At 41.1% G+C, this 14,395-nt stretch overlaps 1 protein-coding gene across 8 annotated transcripts in view; it reads right to left on the reverse strand.

The window, feature by feature from the left end:
* Positions 1–14,395, reverse strand: part of TANC2 (tetratricopeptide repeat, ankyrin repeat and coiled-coil containing 2) — a 256,753-nt gene that overhangs the window by 80,844 nt on the left and 161,514 nt on the right. For all 8 annotated transcript variants that reach the window (XM_075522836.1, XM_075522834.1, XM_075522835.1 and 5 more), the window contains one exon: positions 11,023–11,286. In XM_075522836.1, the coding sequence (XP_075378951.1) occupies positions 11,023–11,286 (264 nt within the window). The remainder of the gene's footprint in view (positions 1–11,022; positions 11,287–14,395) is intronic.

The following is a 14,395-nucleotide window of genomic DNA, read 5'->3' on the forward strand; positions in this document are numbered from 1 at the left end:
ACAAGGTGGAACAATTCAACACAGCTGAAAGGTGGAAAATTTAAAAACTAAGAGAAACCTTTTTTTCATACAACGCCTAATGACCATGTAAAAATCTTTACAAGATCTTACTGCAGCCAAAAACTAAGCAAGATTCAGAGACTGTAACAAGGGGTGGGGAGAAGGGGCTTAAATTTGGCAGCAATTTTTAATGCTTAAAATTGCCTGAACTCCGTATGTAACTTTTAAGAAAAAGAGTGAGAGAGAGGACAAAAGGTAAACAACAGGAGCGAGAAAAAAAGAGGAGATAAAACCATCAAAGTCTCTTTTTAGAAGTCCTTCATGCTCTTCTACTCTTATAAAGTTGATTAGACGTTCCCTGTGAAGGAGCAGATTAGAGCTGAAATGCTGCAATTAGAAAGACGTGGCTTTAGCGCGGAGGGAGTTATTTGCTGTAAGCACTAAACCCACTGCAGCTTGCGCACGGCGTCTCCAGCATTCAGCTTCAGGTTTCACTCGCGCTCCAGTGGCACAGGCCAGTGAAAGGTGCCTTTCGCGTGAAAACGTGGGCAATTTCTGTCCCCTTTCTGCAGTGTAACTGAGCCAGAGGATCTGCAGTGGAAAAGCAGATGCTGCTGCAGCAACCGCAGGCGGACCCCAAGCATCCCGGGGGTATCCAGTCCAGGGACACAAACCACAAGCCTGCCCAGGAGCCTGCCGCCACGTCAGGCGGTCGGTCCTTCCCCCGGCAGCCCTCATCCCACCAGCCCTGCCGGCCGTGCCAGCGTCAGCTGGAGTACGCCGATACATTCGATGCTCTCGCACACGTGGCTGCTGACTTTCTCGTGAAAAGTCGGACCTTAAATAGAGAATCCTTTCTTGTTAAACAAAAACCCCTTTTCACTTCAGTTGATTGTCAGGCAACAAGATAAAAAGCAGCCAGCCAGGACTGCCTAGCACTGGCTGGTGCATTTACGATATGCTGAAAAACCACACCAGAAACAGCCCTAATTGATCCTGGGAGAGTTTAGAAAAGGAATATTCAGGCAAAGGAGACCCTCTTTTTAAAAAAAAAAAATAAATTTTTGAAACCAAAGTCTGAATGCTTTTCTATTTGTAAATGACACTGCAGTAAGCTTATGCAGACCATTAAATTAGGATAAGGATTATCATCCTTTCCAGGCATATCTTCTACCCCTGAATGGGAGTTATTAATGCCTTACACACAGAGCTCAGCAGCTTTGCTGCGCCAAGGCTTCGTCGCATACAATAAACAAACTTGCTGGCTGAAAGAACTACTGTTTCTTCATGAAGACATCACACTTTTTTTTTTTACTGAATTCTGTTAAATATCCTCATGAATTCAGTTCAAGTTACCCTGTTGAAGCTGCTCCTGCTTCTCTGGAAAAAAAGGAAAGAAAACAGAAGTCCCCATATTGGACTTGCTGCAAGGAGAACCGAGCACCCACAGCAGAGCACGACTGTGCGTACGCTCCATCACCATATATATATGTATATATAAAAATATATATATATATATGAGTGTGTGTTTGTATCTCTCTCTCTCTGTATATATATCTATCAGCTGCTGAAGGACATTTCCTCCCTCTAAATTCTATATTCAGTCCTGCTCCAGTCCCATTTTCATTCTATGAAGCACATACAGAGCCATCAAGGATGACCAGAAACATTAATCTTGTTGATATTTTCACTTCTTTATACAAGATCATTCAATGTAGCAACAAACTGATAAAAGCTTGTTTTTCCAATTTATATAACAACAGTTAAAACCAAAAATTATTTCCTCCCCAATTACTCATTAAAAAAGTTTGTTTGTTTGTTTTTTTAAATTCACATTAGTCCTTGAATAGAGAATTAGTTTTACAATATGATTATTAGCAATTTTTTTTTTTATTTCAGCCTCCAGGAAAACACCCTCCTACAAGCCAATCTTGTGCACACCGAGAAAATACTGCACTAGAAACATGCAGCATGCCCAGGAAGCAAGGCCTGCAATACTCCAGGGCAGTACAGAGCCCCCTGTTAACTGCACAGGATTTTAAATGCCAAATTATTATTCTTAAGAGGCACAGATCATCTGCCATACACAACCTGGGCCGCCCAATCCATATTTGACTCACCAAACACACGCGACTTGTTTGATTGTTTCAGAAGCATCAACTAGCGGCAGCTCCACACCTAGCGTGTAGTTTTCTTAAATCAGTACTAATTGTGTTTATTTAAAACTTTGGGGAAAAAAACTTGATGAAGAGGCTCGCTGGGAGAGCATGCCCAGGTTTTCAAGCCCAGTTTTTCAAACTCTACCAGCTGGCCTAACCACCCATGGCATCTCCTGCTCGACACATCGCTTTCCTCAGAACAGAGGCTAAAAACCAGCATGGGTATATTTTTTACTTTGCAATATTGGCAGTTCTACTTTTTTCTTCCAAGAAGGCTGCCTTTAAGGGGTTTTTGTTGTTGGTCTTCTTTCTTTTTTTTTTTTCTCCTTTTTAAGTCCTCAAAACCCACTTTTCGAATAGTTTCAGATGAATGGAGGTCTGTGATATTTAATCTCTTACATAAAAGCCACAGTTAACAGATAAAGAGCTGAGTGCCTCATCCACATCAGTCCTATCTTCTCCTTACCGCCTACTTACAGCCTGCAGGATTTTCCTACTTACAAAGGTTTTCAACATGAAGCCAAGATTTCTGGAGCCTAAATGATGGATAACCGGTCACCACAACTGTTAATGCAGAGCCAGACTTTGGAGACATCCTTAGAAACCGGTTTCTAGACTGTGTCCACACCAGCTAGCAGCTAACAGGAGGGTTAGCAACGTTGGGACTCATGACGGTTTCTGCGGAAGATAATTTTGCCAGCACTTGTTGAGTTGTGTAATTAAAAAGCTTTTCTAATGCAAAGGGCTGAACAATCTTTCAAAATTGCATTAATCTTCTAGGATGTGGATTTTGGTGAGAAGACAGGAATGAAGCCTAAGGGCTGTTCTTCACATTCACCCAGTAACTGAGGCCTACAGAAAGACGGCGGGCAGTCCTTTATCACAAACCAAGAGAAGACCGTCAACCCTGCTTGCTCCAAAACAGCAAACGGCAAAGGCACGACGAGCCGGCTGTTCCAACGGCTGCTCGATGGCACTCATTACTGCACAACAGGCAGAAAGCAGTTTCTGAAGCAAACAACAACTGAGTATTTTTCGAGTCCCTACAATACACATGCAGCCTCCCGGAAGAAGAATTGTTTCATTTCCTGGGGAGAACTGCAATCCTGCTGGCATTTTTTATTTTTCTTTTATTTAAAGAGTTTGCAGTTCAACCTCTGTCCTGTCTGTGAAACGAGAAGCCAGCTGCAATCCCAGATGTTTTGACGGGGTGGACTTTGTGCGCTGCCAGAGAAGAGCACGGCGATGGCCAGTGGCCTCATTTACTGTTGGTCCTACAAGAAGCGAGGAGTTATTCCTCAGCAGCCCAAAGCCAGGCTCTCTTCCCACCTTCACCATCGTCATCATCTACAGCCATAACCGAGGAGACTCGTACATGACGAACTGCAGCGAGCGTGAGCTGCCAGATCCATTTCACATTTGCCATGGATTATTTTTGCAATTGTCAGTACAACTATCCTGCCATTTCTCAGGCTGATGAACTGAGATTTATCTTCCTGATTTAGAACTGAGGAATAATTAAAGAGATCTAAGGCCAGAGGAACGAGAAGTAATTTTTTCTGAGAATATGCTTCAGTACTTCAAAAATTATGCAAGATCAATTTGTCTTAGAAAATATAATATTAAACCGTTGAAAGCCTCCCCTCAATTCTGAACCTTACCCCACGTAATAAGACACAGTGACTGCAGGTAAAACACAAGGGAGAGAAAAAGTACCTCCTCAAAAACGATATTTGTATACCGCAGATGCAGTTCTCCCAAGGAAATGGCAAACAAATAGTGGAAGATAATTCAGTTTCAAATGTACTGTTTGAACAACAATCACAAAACAACCTGACATGGAATTGATATTGGGCAGCCCAGGGAGGGGGTGAACTTTGCAGACAAGGTCTTCTGGGGGAGATGCTCTCATCTGAGTCAATGGATTCAGCTTGGCATCCCTGATGCACGGATCAGATTGCGTTACTCAAGGTAAGATACTCTCTGTGTACCCCAAATTCAGATTCTTTATAGCTGTATTAATAAATATGCTTCAGATTTAATGACATAACTTTTGGCTGGATATCTAGTCTAAGTTATCAAGAAACAGTCAAACACAAACAGGACAATATTAAGTTTTGGGGTTTATCCGAAGCATCTTCATTTCACCTCTCTCCTTGGAATAATTCATATGAAGAGTTGCATCTACTTCAGAGTTTAACCGTACCCCATAATGAAAGTAAAAAAAGAAGAAAGGTGGAAGTTTTTGTTACACTGCGACGCAGCTACCACTGCAGGGCTTGCGGGAAAGCATGCGCTCTACGGCAGATCTCATTAGAACTTGCTTTCCCCCTGTTGCAGTGCATTTTGCTTAACGTTATTTCTCTCTGTGCTATTTTTGTATCAATTCTCTTTCCCTCGGGCAGAGTTAAAGGTGTTCTTAAAAAGCTTCTGCTCTGCTTCCTCCCCTGTGGTCTTCAATGGGTCTTACTGGGGTTTCACATCCCTCCCGTTGGTCACTCCAGACCGGATCACCGCTCTCGCCCGGTTTCTGTGACCTTTCCCGGACTCCTCCAGGGAAACCATGGGACAGAGGGAAATATGAACACATTTCAACATGAAAAAAAAACCCACATTTTTGTGACTGGTTTCTTCCAATCACTTTCATCACTTGCTCAAAGACCGCTGCTTGACCTCATATTTTTCTGACCTTAGGTGAGAGACACATTTGCTTTTCTGGAAGTCGCACTTTTCAAGCCACATTTTATAACCTTTCTTGTACCATAAGCTTGTGCTTTTGCCTTGTGCGGTGCAGGCAGAGGTAGGCAGGTCTGCCAGACACTCAGATCTCTGCCAGAAACACCCTTAGAGGACCAAGGGCCAGACAGCGGGATACAGGACGCTCCCCGAGACAACCACTGCTCACTGGGTTCTCAAAAAGACGTAATTTATAGGCATTTATGCAAACCCTGCCCTCACCTGCAAAGATATACTTTTCTAATGGATAAAGAATTTAAAGTTAATAACTAATAATAAATTTGCTGCTTTTTTATATTCTCCAAGAGGAAAAAGAGAGGCCCTGGTATTATATAAGGGCATTTTAATTCTCTATTAACATTTAAACAGACCTTATAAACCATGCATGTGGTCTAAATAACACAAGATTTCATGTTTCATTTCACGGGTAACGGAAATAGAATGAGACGTTCATTGTGTACACGAAATGCAAACTTTCCAACGAAATTTGTGTTCATTCAAAAACCTGAATGCCCAACACCAATGCCAAGCGTCTTCTGATGATTACTATGAAAAATGTTGAAGTATATAAAATGAATTATTGTGCCTATTTGCCTGGGATAGGGTAGGAAGAAAATGCAGTTGAAGCTTTCAGTTTCTGGGAACAATAAACCAGCAAAGCAAGTGGATTCATATGGGGCTGAACTGTAAAAGTGAGTTTTAAAGAACTGTTGGAAGACCTGGGATTATTTTTATAGGGTTTTTTCTTGGATCATATCCTCTCAAAACCTGCAGCCCTCTCTCATTTCGGAGCACACACCATCTCTCCCAACAGGTAAAAAGTTCTGCACCACACCGCAGTAAAGACCACTTTTTTTTTTTTTTTTTTTTTTTACTTTTGGGGTTTTTTGGAATGAATTTTGCCACCGACTCTGACTGTCTTCCTGAAACTGTCACCCAAATCACTGGCGAACAGGTAAATGCAACAAAAAAGGGAATTTTAATTGCTTTTTTGGTAATTTGCTGTTGCTATCAGTGCCACAGCCACGGAGGATTTCCAGATTAGCTTTGTACCCTTTGCCATTGCCATCACGAGGGCCTTTGGCAACGACTGTTTCAGGCCAGCGTTACGGCTGGCGTACGCACGGCTTTGTGCGCGTTGGGGAAATACAGAGATTTTTCCGTATCATCATCCCTAACACAGACGCTTCCTACCTTGACTCCACTTCTTTGTTCCTTTCCATTTCCTGCCCCCCCTTTTTTTTTTTTAAAGCTTCAAGATTTGGGGTTTCAGTTAGAACTGGTGATTACTGGGTTGCACTTTCTGAATGCCACACAGCAAGAAAAATTGCTGTTAATACTGGAAGAACGAAGCAACGTTTCTTTGTACTGCCGAGGCCGTGTTCAGGAGAGGTAACACATACCTCCCAGCACTCCCTTATCTTGACGATGTAGGAAGGGAATTTCCTGAATTAGAACTAAAGAGAATTTTTAATTTGGTTTTTTTATGGGTGTCTCCCCCCATTAAATTAATACAGTATAACTCAGCATTGGTTGAACAAAAGAAAAAAGTGTATTAATGGATTTCAGTTATAACATTGAGGTTAACAGAAAATATAATCACTTCCCTGTGCGCAAACAATTTAAAATACTGCTTTAAAATCTTGAAATGTTAATGTGACTGACTGTGGTTCTAATCTGATAATACTTTACATTTCACATAGTTAGGGATGGAGTTCACCAAAACAGAGTGACTTTTTAAATAAGTGTCAGTATAAGGCTACCACGACTAAACTCGATTTTCACAACTCTTTCCCCAATAATATGATCATCATGTAAATGAAGTTCTCTCGGATCACTGAAGTCAGTAAGATTACAAGAATTTATTCCAATTTAGAACCTCAAGAGGGGTTTAATAAAAGCAGCGTTAACACCAAGGAAATCCGGCTGCGCCCAAGTGGCAACGCTGGAGGTGCCGGTGAGTACAGGAATTTACCTCAGCAAAACATTGCATTTTCCCCTTATGTTCATGCCCAACGCGGCTGAACAGTTATACTAAAGCTTTTCAGAAAATTCAGCCATCTGACCTTAAAACTCTGCATTCAAGCAGCATAACTTTGGTAAAATTACAAGCTACTAAATGCATGACGTTCAAAATCTTCAGTAAATCCAGGTAAATCTTCTCCATCTCCAAGAGACTATGAGAAACCGAGGCCAACACCCACGAAGGGCCACTGTTCCTTGCATCTAGCTGGAGTGGGATGCGTTTCAGTTTCCAAGATGAAAGCTATACAACTGTTTCATTCCAGCCGGTTTTATGCAATTTAGCTGGTGAAAATCTAAATTTCTCAGGCTGCGCTGTGGCAACAAGCATTCTCTCCAAAGATAAGAGCAATGTATCAAGGGAACCACTTCTCTTTTTGAACTGATAAGGACTTTATAAGTAAAATGGCAGAAATAGTATAATCTAGAAAATATAAAAAAATCTCGAGATTGTAAAAAAACCTTGGAATTCCAGAGAGACATAACTAAAAAATGCTGAAAGAATATTTAGATCCACCAACCCGCGAGAACAAAAGTGCAAGAGAAATGCTAACTCAGTAAGAAGAACTTTAAAAGATTCTCTATGGAGATCAAAAATACCTTTTCTATATCAAAAGACAAAAAAGACAATACGGAGCCAGGCTGGGCTCCTCTCTGCATTTATAAAGACAGTCTGCGAACGGTGCGCGAAACCAATTTCAGGAGCTGAACTGCATTTTTAGCTCTGAAAAGACTGGATGCAGTTTGAAGGTGGAATGGACTGGGCGCCCGAGCTGCCCCCGCTGACTGTCAAGGGGGGCTGGCTCTGAAGCGTGGTGGCACTAATTTGAATATATCTGAGAGCTGTTAATGTGGGATAGCGGGAGAAAAGGACCAGCAGCTCTGGTCCCTGAATTTCCTTAAGTTTTTTCCCCCTCAAACACGGTATTAGTGCATAGAGACTATGCTCACATTTTGCTTAATTGTCTTCTAATTTCTGAGTAGTACTTTACCTCGCAGCCAAGCTGTGAGCAATTTGTTGTCCGGAAGTTATGTGTGACCCAGAGAACTTTAAGTTCTCCTGCTACTGCAAGAGGGATAATTTGCTCCGACCCTTTTGCAGCACAGTTCTCCCTTCTCTTCCAAGTCTGTTTTGCAATGCTCGCTGCCCGGGCAAACAGCACTGCCCTTCACAGCTGCTTCTGACTTAATACCATAAAATTGCCTAACAACTTTTATACTCTGTGCAGTAACTCAGTATTGCTCACCGTACGTGCTCGCACTGAGCCGATGTGAAAGACGTGCTCTCACTGCTCCCACAACTAGGCTTTTAAAACAACTCGTATCCCATATACCGTAACCCATGAATCCCAGTGATTTACTAAGACCCAGAAGTGCTCTACCAAATCCAACATCCCACTTCGGCATTTTAAGGTACACAAGAGTCTCCAGTGTTTTTTCTTTTTTCCAAGAGAAAGTATTTACCAAAAAAAGTGCTTTTTACTGTTTCTGAAGAAATATTATGCATCGAAGTGCAAGATGAGATCAATACATGTTGGGAGAACTGCTTCCAGTTGTAAGTCGTAGGGTGAGTGAAGGGATGCATTACACGGCAGTGATGGCTGTTTGTAAGCCTGCTATAAAAAAGAACATTTTTGTGCCATTTTGAAAGATATACAGGGACAACCTTTAAAAAAAACCTGAAGAAAAAAAAGAAAAAAGCCACAAGGTGTAAGTGCTGCCATGCTTTGGTCCCCAAGAATAGACTGTTTGTATATAAATCAACTGCATTTGAAAAAAGAGAAGTACAGTCTGTTTTAGCAAAGCTGTGGTTTCATGATTACTTTAAAATGTGGAATACCACTAAAAGAAAGGCAGCTTTCTGCCCCACTCCCAGCCCCTCTTTGCCTCCACACTAATGAATTTGTGGCTCAAAATTAATATACATATTTTCTAGAGGGTTAATTTTCAGTGGGATTAGTCTACTAATCTGGTTTATCAAACGGCTACACAATGTGTAGCGCTGGTGCAAGGACGTGGAATTGGCAGACAGCGCAGGATTAACTCTTTGGGCAATGGCACATTTTGCAGATAGGCTTAAGTCAACCATGAAACTACATCTGGTTTCCCTCTCCCATCATTCAAGTACAGAGATAATGGGGTTAACTGGTCTGGGGAAAAAACCCATACAAATCTATTAGCTAGAAAACATAATTTTCTGGTGCCATAAACTTATAGGAGATAACATGTGAGCATTCGATGATAAACAGTTAAGCCAAATCTTGTGTTCTTGTCCATAGTTACTACCACAATGATTTACCCTGGGATATGAACTACCTTAGCTGACATACTGCTTAAAAGCAGCAAAAACCCCACAAAACAGAACCAGCCAGAAGGAAAAGGTGCTCCTGCACCTTGCTAGGTAGTTTTCTCTTGAAAAGGAATTTGCCTCTAAATGCATCAAGCAAGCCAATGACTTCCAAAGCCAATTAAACCAATACACACGCGTGTTTAAATTTATGGTACTTGGCCTGCCCTGTTTTCTTTTCACAGAATCACAGAATCGTATAGGTTGGAAAAGACCTTTAAGATCAAGTCCAACCATAAACCTAACACTGCCAAGCCCACCACTACACCATGTCCCTAAGCACCTCATCCAAACGTCCTTTAAATACCTCCAGGGATGGCGACTCCACCACTGCCCTGGGCAGCCTGTTCCAATGCTTGATAACCCTTTCAGTGAAGAAAAATTTCCTAATATCCAGTCTAAACCTCCCCTGGCGCAACTTGAGGCCATTTCCTCTCGTCCCATCAAAGGTTTTGAAGGTGTTTACGCAGTGTCATTTATAAGAAATGAACCTGAAGTAACAAGGCTATGCAAGAGGAGCTTCCCACTTCTTTCCTATCCCCTCTTTTCATTCTGAACTCCCATGCTTTTAGTCTTTCAGACATAAGTAGGACGTGTTGTTGTACCTCCGCACTTCGGGTGCCCGTATTTTAGCACCTATAAAAATCTCATTTCTACATCACTTTTAGGCCCGCGACTATCCAAAGCGGGATTAAAAAGGAAATCTAATCTAGTTATGCAATGCAGCCTGGGTTGCCAAGAGATGCTGTTTTAACAGCCCATATCCCGGGCTCTGTGCAGTCCGGACTTTCTGAAGCAATATTCATGCTGCCAGCCAGTGGGAGAATCCCACAGGGACCCTACAAAAAGACAAAGACTGTCTTTCTCCATGTGTCTACACAGACATACCGACCACTTCAACAGAATATTTAACCCCAGAGAAGTTATCCAGCAAGAAAAAAATATGGGGCAGCAAAGCAAAGGAGAATAATTCCAGGCAAGCAGTTTTTCAGCAAAGCTTTAATATTTTTAATCCTATCTCTTGTTTCTGTCCTGCTGTTACCAACTTCAGGGGGAAACTTAGCAGACTGTTAAAAGACATCAATAAGATATGTCACAGCATCATTTAGGAATCTTTCAAACAGCAGACATGAAATTAAATGAAGAAAATTTTGATGTTATGCCAAACCAAAGAATTTCAGTCATTAGCAAATCCCAGATGCTGCAAAAGCCAAACCAGTGCGTGCACACGTGTGTGCTAAGATGTTCAGGGCAAAGTCCACCAAGAGAGATGGGATCCATAGCAACTTGTCTGTAGAGAGAAAGTATCATAATTCTCTTAACTCCAAAGTTCTTAAGATCTTCAGAGAAGATCAGACACTTGGTTTTACTTGCAATGAATCCTTTGAAACAGTAGAAATGGCTATGATGTCTTGGAATTATGTGGTACTTTAAGCCCAAGATTATTTGCCTTGTAATGGTAGCAAAGAGTCTTTTTTTTTTTCAATATATTCTCCAATAATCTTACAGTTGTATAATTTTGTAAAAAAGAGTCCCAGATTGCTGAAATAACCATTAAACACCATCAGAATCGGTTTTCCCCACAGGAATTTTCCACTTAGAAGCAGTAAGTCAAATGAAAAGACAATTTTTGTCACGCTTAATGATGATGACTACAGAAAGGAGATTTCTCTTCGGATAATGAGAACATCAAAAAGGCTGTGACGTGCATGTACTGTGTCTCGCTCTGACCTAAAGGCAAAAATGTTTATTTCTTACCTGCTACTGAATTTGGCCGTGGCATAAGGTAAAGCGGAATAGACTGCACTGACTGGGACAAGACCGTCTCCAGGTTCCTCTCTGGGATTTTGTTCAGGCTGTAGGTGGAAGCCGTCATGTTCTCATCCACGCGGTACAAGCAGGAGTCCATGCTGGATTTTTGGGACTGCCAAGGCTTCAGGTTTCCTCCAGATCCAAGTTCTTTACTGCTTTCCCCTCCATATTTAGTGCGTTCCACATTTTCTGAGTAACTTGTCAAAGTAGCTTGAAGGAAGAAATTATAAACAAAATGAGTAACAAAGAAAGAATGGCTTGCACTACACAGAGTAGTGCAATGCAAGAGCCAAAAAATTATGTTCATCATATTTTCCACATTCACATAAATCAGAGATTATGGAATTTAGTTTAATGATGCTGTTTCTGCTTACTACTTCTAAAAGAACATTTAGGCTATAATGTTTTGGCTCATACTGTTAAAAGCCATTTGTAATTACAAAGAGTGTTAAAAATTATGTGCAGCGTTGTCTTCAAATACACAACTCCAGAAAGAGCAGAAATTATTAAGAAAAAAACATTATCAGTGCTCCTCATATCTTTTAATTCGCGTTGTAGTTACCACCTTTTCAGGGAACGTTTGCGGAAGTTTATAACCTTGCAGTGTCTGACACCGAGAAGCTGTAGGCACAGAAAGCCACCGCCTGACTTGCAGGAACAACCAACTCTCATGGATTAGCTTGGTTCAGAAACTGAACCCAATATCTCATTTGACTGACAGCAGGTTTTTATGAAGCTTTAATTGTAATCCACACATTTTCCCTTATATTATTGCATTTTACAGATCAGGACCGTTGCTATATTGACTTTCACATTGGGAAGTGACAACACTGTACTGATGCACACCACTAACACCTTCTCCCCGTTGGTGTTTTCCCTCCTGATTTCTGATGCGGTTATCCCTTGGCTGTCACTCCCTTTGGGCTGTCGACTTTCCTTTCATCTTTAGTCTCCCACATATTTGTTCAAGGTCATAATCAGACCTCTTAGGTACTGAGAGAAGGTCCCAACGCCCATACCAGCTTATCTGAGTGTGCCAAACTTGCCTGCTCCCTAACTTAGGGGAAAAAAAAAGAAGGAAGAAGAAAGGGAGAGGAAAGGGAGAGGAAAGGGAGATCACAAACAAGTGCTCACTATTCTCTCATCGCCCCAACCACACATATCCACTGCTATTCAAAACCCTGAAATCCAACCTGACCCTGACTATTCTGAAGCCCCGGACATGCCCTGTGCTTGTAGATCTACTTGCTAAATCCACTGAAATCCGTCATTTTCACTTAGCCGTGGTAAATACCCTTCCCAGTCCAAATTCTCTGCTAATTTCTGTGCCATCTGTCCCCGGACACAGTGTGGACGAGACACCGCTTCTCGTCCACAACACAAATCACACTGCAACATCTCCTCAGGGGCAGCCTTCTTGCCTTCACAAAAGCCCATTCCTGAACCAAGGGAGGTGCTGCCTCATTCACAAGGAGCACCACATTAATTTTTATATTGATAAACACAAACAGTAAATTACTCCAAAGACTCACATGCTCTTAGGCTAAAGCTTTTTCTATGCCAAGTTTCAAGAGTAAGCAGCCTAGAAAAGAAGCTCCAGCCAAAGAACACCTAAAGGCAGATGCAGTTTAACTGCAAATGGGTAAGGGTTATTTTGTTTGTTTTTATAAATGCATCCAGAAGCAGAGAACTACATATTTTATCCAGTTGTTTACATGTTGAGTACAGGAATAATGCCACTGCCTAACATTAGGCATTCGATTTAAATCCTCAGAAATACCGATATAGACCTGACAAAATACGAAGGCGATGACGCTGAAAGCCAGGGGCTCTCCTTACCGAGATGCCAAGCAGAGTGCTGGACTCTTATCCCCAATGCAAAACCAGGAACTTCAGTGTCCAAGGACTAATCTGGTTTAATTTTACATGTCAAATGACATTCTAATAGGAACCAGAATTAACTGCTTATATCTAAAATCACAAAATCATCATTAAAAAAAATAAAGACCTGCAGTTCTTACTGTGCCTGTTCTTTATCCATCCCAACAAACTCCATGCAGCTTCAATCTTTACCTCTGTTTCTATCGTTTTATTTCTCAGTATTAGGTTTCTTGTCTATGCAGTGGGATCAATACCTTCATATCTCATCAAGTGTTCCAAAATTTAGTTGTTTCTAACACATTTTGAAATTTAAAACCAACACATGCAAATGCTAAAAACCGGTATTTGCGTGTTGGCATTTAAACATAGGTTTGCTGTCAGGTAAACACATTTACACTTTAGCATAGGAAACTAAGATAAAAACAAGAAACAGATGTTCACAGATTTCTCTTGCTCCCTCAATTGTTTAATATTGAGAAATATGTTTGAAATGGTTTTCCAGAAAATCTCCATTGCCAAGTCTGGGTTTGCAACGCTAGGCATACTGTGTTGTCTATTTACAGAAAAAAAATACTCCATTAATCCATTAATTTTAAAAACCTATCTCAGAATATGTCTAATTAATCTTTGTAGAAACACACCGGCAGCTGAAATCAGTCATCTTCCAATATATTAAACTAAGGAAAAACAAAATAACTGTGTCAAAGTAAGTTTTCTCTAAATGAAGTAACAAAAAAAAGAAAAAAGAGCTAATAAATCCTGCTGGTCCCTTTTCTAATTGTCAATTTGTGTTCATTTTAAACATAATTTTCACTGTTTTACACTAAAGCTGTTTTATGTGCAAACTCTTCATTGAATCAGGTATTTAGGATTGTTCCCTGTGGATTAATTTACCTTCTGAACAGCCCTGGATGATATAAGTACTGCTACACAGGCTGGAAGCGATTGCTCTATGGACTTAATCTCTTCTATGAGCTATTTTAAACCAAACGAATTTTGACGTTATTTAAAAGGCAAAAGCATAAGGCTAGCTACAAGCCAGCAACATGAACTGACATGCAGAGCACATCTCCTGGGGAGCTAAAGCCTACCAACGGTGCGACCCAGAGAGCTACCAGAAATTACAACTTCACAATCGAAATTTGAGAAAGCAACACCCAGTTTCAGAAAATTCACATTCTCTGCACCAACTAAGGTTTACAATCAAGGGTAAAAAGTTGGTCATGTTTATGTACAAAGCAAGTGCCAAGATTTCTTGGGTAGAAAGAACTTCACGTCAGACCCCGATAGGAGCAAGCCCATGAACACCTGCAACAAGAAGGAAATCTGCAAAATAACGTTATTTCTGCAAGTTTGCCATATTCATACCCTAAACTTCCAGAGCTGCAGAGGGTATTCTAGGACAGGCTCTGTGCTCGTGTGGTTTGGGTGTGTGAGT

Source organism: Mycteria americana, chromosome 22 (genome assembly GCF_035582795.1).
Source record: "Mycteria americana isolate JAX WOST 10 ecotype Jacksonville Zoo and Gardens chromosome 22, USCA_MyAme_1.0, whole genome shotgun sequence".
NCBI classification, from domain to species: Eukaryota; Metazoa; Chordata; class Aves; order Ciconiiformes; family Ciconiidae; genus Mycteria; species Mycteria americana.